Genomic DNA, 2,761 nt, shown 5'->3' with positions numbered 1-2,761 from the left:
ATACTTTTCACAGAAGTTAAAGAAAGTTTAGATACATTAAATGCAGTTAAACAATTAGATGAAATTTTATCCGAATTAGCTGTTAGTTTCAATGTTTCCTTTGTTGTTTCATTACTATTGCACCATACAAACGGTATGATTAAATTTTTTTTTTTTTTAAACAGAAAACTGTACATGTTGATGTCATGCCTGGAGGTTTTGATCCTTCAAATTATTTGATGCCTCAACAACCTTTTTACAAATGTTTATTTCCAAATGCTTCAAAATATAATTCCTTTCAATGTGTTACTAATCCCTATGAATGCACAATAGAAGGAATAAGAATATTAGGAACTTCTGGTCAACCTATTGACGATATAAAATCGTTAAGCGATTTCAACAATAGTATTGATATATTAGAAAATACATTAAAATGGGGGCATTTAGCTCCTTCAGCTCCAGATACACAAGGTAAAAATAAGTTTTTTATGATTATTATTTACTTTCCTACAAAAACTTATCAATTTTATTTAATTTTCACATTTCAGCTTGTTATCCATATTATGATGAAGATCCATTCATAATCACAGAACAACCGCATGTGTATTTTGTTGGAAATCAAGACAAATATTCTACCAAAGTAATCAATTTAAATGGTAAGTTTGATTATTTTAAAAACTTAAAATGTTTTAACGATCTTATCGAGAAAATATAACATAAAAATTTGTTTTTTTTTTTTCAGGTCACTTTACGAGATTAATATCATTGCCTACATTCCACGATACCCAAACTTGTATTTTACTTAATTTAAAAACTTTAGAATCTGTTCCGTTAGTGTATAATGTGTAAATTATATACATAAAGTTATAAATAATTGAGTGTGTGAAAAAAACAATTTTAGTAATTTTAATTACTTTATATACAGTCTGTTAAATATTAATTATCATAATTTTTATTTGTATTATTTTTTAATTTTATTCGAGAAAATAAAGTATGATTTTTAGATATGTTTAATGTTGGATTATCTTCCGATAAATATTCCCTTACAAGATTCATAAACCATTCCGATGAAAATTGTAAATGATCTCCATTGACAGATTCAAAATGTATTTTATCAGCTTCTATTAATTGTTTTAACCCGATCAAATTCTAAAAGGAAAAAATTATTTTTCTAATTGAGAAAATATTTCTATTGTTAATTGTCAAAGGTCAAATTGATAAAGAAAAAGAAAAAGAAAAAATTATTTTGTTTTTACTGATAATTAAAAATAAAGTTTTTTTTATCTTATATGACATTGACTTAATTATCATTTAAAAATTGTTAAATTTAATATTATTATTACCTTTTTGAAAAGATTTGTTTCGTCCAATGGTATTACTTTTTGTGATTGTCCTGGAGAATAAAATCCAAACCATGATGATTCTTTCGGAGTCACCAAACTATCTCTTTCGAATAAAACTAAAATCAATCTTTCTAATTTGTTTAAATTTTCTATGTAGGTTTCATTAATGAAATCCTGAAAAATGATTTAAACATGAAAAAAGAAAATTTCTGATTTAAATAATGTAGTTAAATGACATTAATAAAACCTTTTCATTATTTATATCGGCTATAAACGTTGAATGATGCCTGTAAAGATCTTCATTGAGTGGATCATGCCAATATTGAGCTTGAACTAAACTTTTTTGAACATAACTTCAAAAAAAAAAAATTATTAATTAGTATTATTAACATTATTTGATTTAAAATGTAAAATTAAATATTAATAAAATTATTTTACTCAGTGTAAGCTAAAGTATTTAATAATTTTCTAATATCATTGCAAAAACTAAACGATTCGGAACATTTTGGTAAACCGTAAACTCCCTGATGTTGTCCACCGACTGATATTAAATTTTTCATTGGAGGATCAGGACATCTCTGAACAACTGCTCTCCTAAAAAGTTAAATACATTTTATACAGAAATAAAAAGATCAAAACACTTATTTCAATTCATGTTTTAAAAATTTACAGGAATTGTGCTCCTTGAGAAAATCCTATCGCATTATAACCATTTTTCATTCTCGAATCATTTTTCAGAAGTTCGCATGCAAATTTTACTTGATCATTGACATTCATAAAATAAGAATTATATTTTTCCTAAAAAAAAAAAAAAAAACATTAAACCTCATTTAGAACAACCATTATGTAAGAACAAGTTTACTTATGTAAAAGTAAAAAATTTTCCATAGTTTAACAATAATTTAAATAAGTTATATTTTTTTATAAATACAATAAAATATTAATTACTTACATCAAATTCATTGTGACCGAATTTAAGCGAAAGAATTTTTACTTTTGGAAATACTTTTTTTATTAATTCAGCAATGTATCCCATACTACCAGACGAACAACAACTGTCACCTGAAAAAAAAAAAAAAAAAAAAAAAAATTACTTAAATCTATTGAGAAAAATTAATTATTCAAAATATCGTTAAATATTTTTAACGAATTTAAAAATTAAACAATTTAAAAAGTTTCAACAACTCATTCATAATTTTGCAGGTAATTAATTAATTGATAATTAGTACAAAAAATTTAATTAAAAATAAATAAATATTATAATTACCCATTCCGTGCCAAAGAACAATTGGATAAATGGCTGTAGAGAAAGGTAAAATGCATAAAAACAACAAGAAACAACGTAAAAAATTAAAATTATTAATAAAAAAATTCATTTTGAAAAAGTTTTAAAGTACATGTAAAGTATTCGGTGTGGAAATAACAATAAATGTTTGAAA

At 23.6% G+C, this 2,761-nt stretch overlaps 2 protein-coding genes across 2 annotated transcripts in view; one reads left to right on the top strand and one right to left on the bottom strand.

Moving 5' to 3' along the window:
- The window catches only part of Phum_PHUM566820 (DNA polymerase delta small subunit, putative), a gene marked incomplete at both ends in the record, with an annotated part of 1,805 nt that extends 977 nt beyond the window's left edge, over window positions 1-828 (top strand). The window contains 4 exons of the mRNA XM_002432010.1: window positions 27-81; window positions 165-450; window positions 528-635; window positions 722-828. Coding sequence (XP_002432055.1) covers window positions 27-81; window positions 165-450; window positions 528-635; window positions 722-828 — 556 coding nt within the window. The remainder of the gene's footprint in view (window positions 1-26; window positions 82-164; window positions 451-527; window positions 636-721) is intronic.
- Window positions 829-915: 87 nt separating this feature from the next.
- Window positions 916-2,698, bottom strand: Phum_PHUM566810 (Palmitoyl-protein thioesterase 1 precursor, putative; the record flags this gene model as incomplete). Its single annotated transcript, XM_002432009.1, has 7 exons — window positions 916-1,128; window positions 1,323-1,496; window positions 1,570-1,675; window positions 1,761-1,916; window positions 1,993-2,120; window positions 2,275-2,384; window positions 2,590-2,698. 7 exons carry the CDS (start codon window positions 2,696-2,698, stop codon window positions 916-918), a joined length of 996 nt encoding a protein of 331 aa, XP_002432054.1.
- Between the last annotated feature and the right edge of the window lie 63 nt (window positions 2,699-2,761).

This window comes from Pediculus humanus, genomic scaffold (assembly GCF_000006295.1).
Source record: "Pediculus humanus corporis 1103172108299 genomic scaffold, whole genome shotgun sequence".
Classification (NCBI taxonomy): domain Eukaryota; kingdom Metazoa; phylum Arthropoda; class Insecta; order Psocodea; family Pediculidae; genus Pediculus; species Pediculus humanus.
This window is presented reverse-complemented; position numbering and strand designations above follow the sequence as displayed.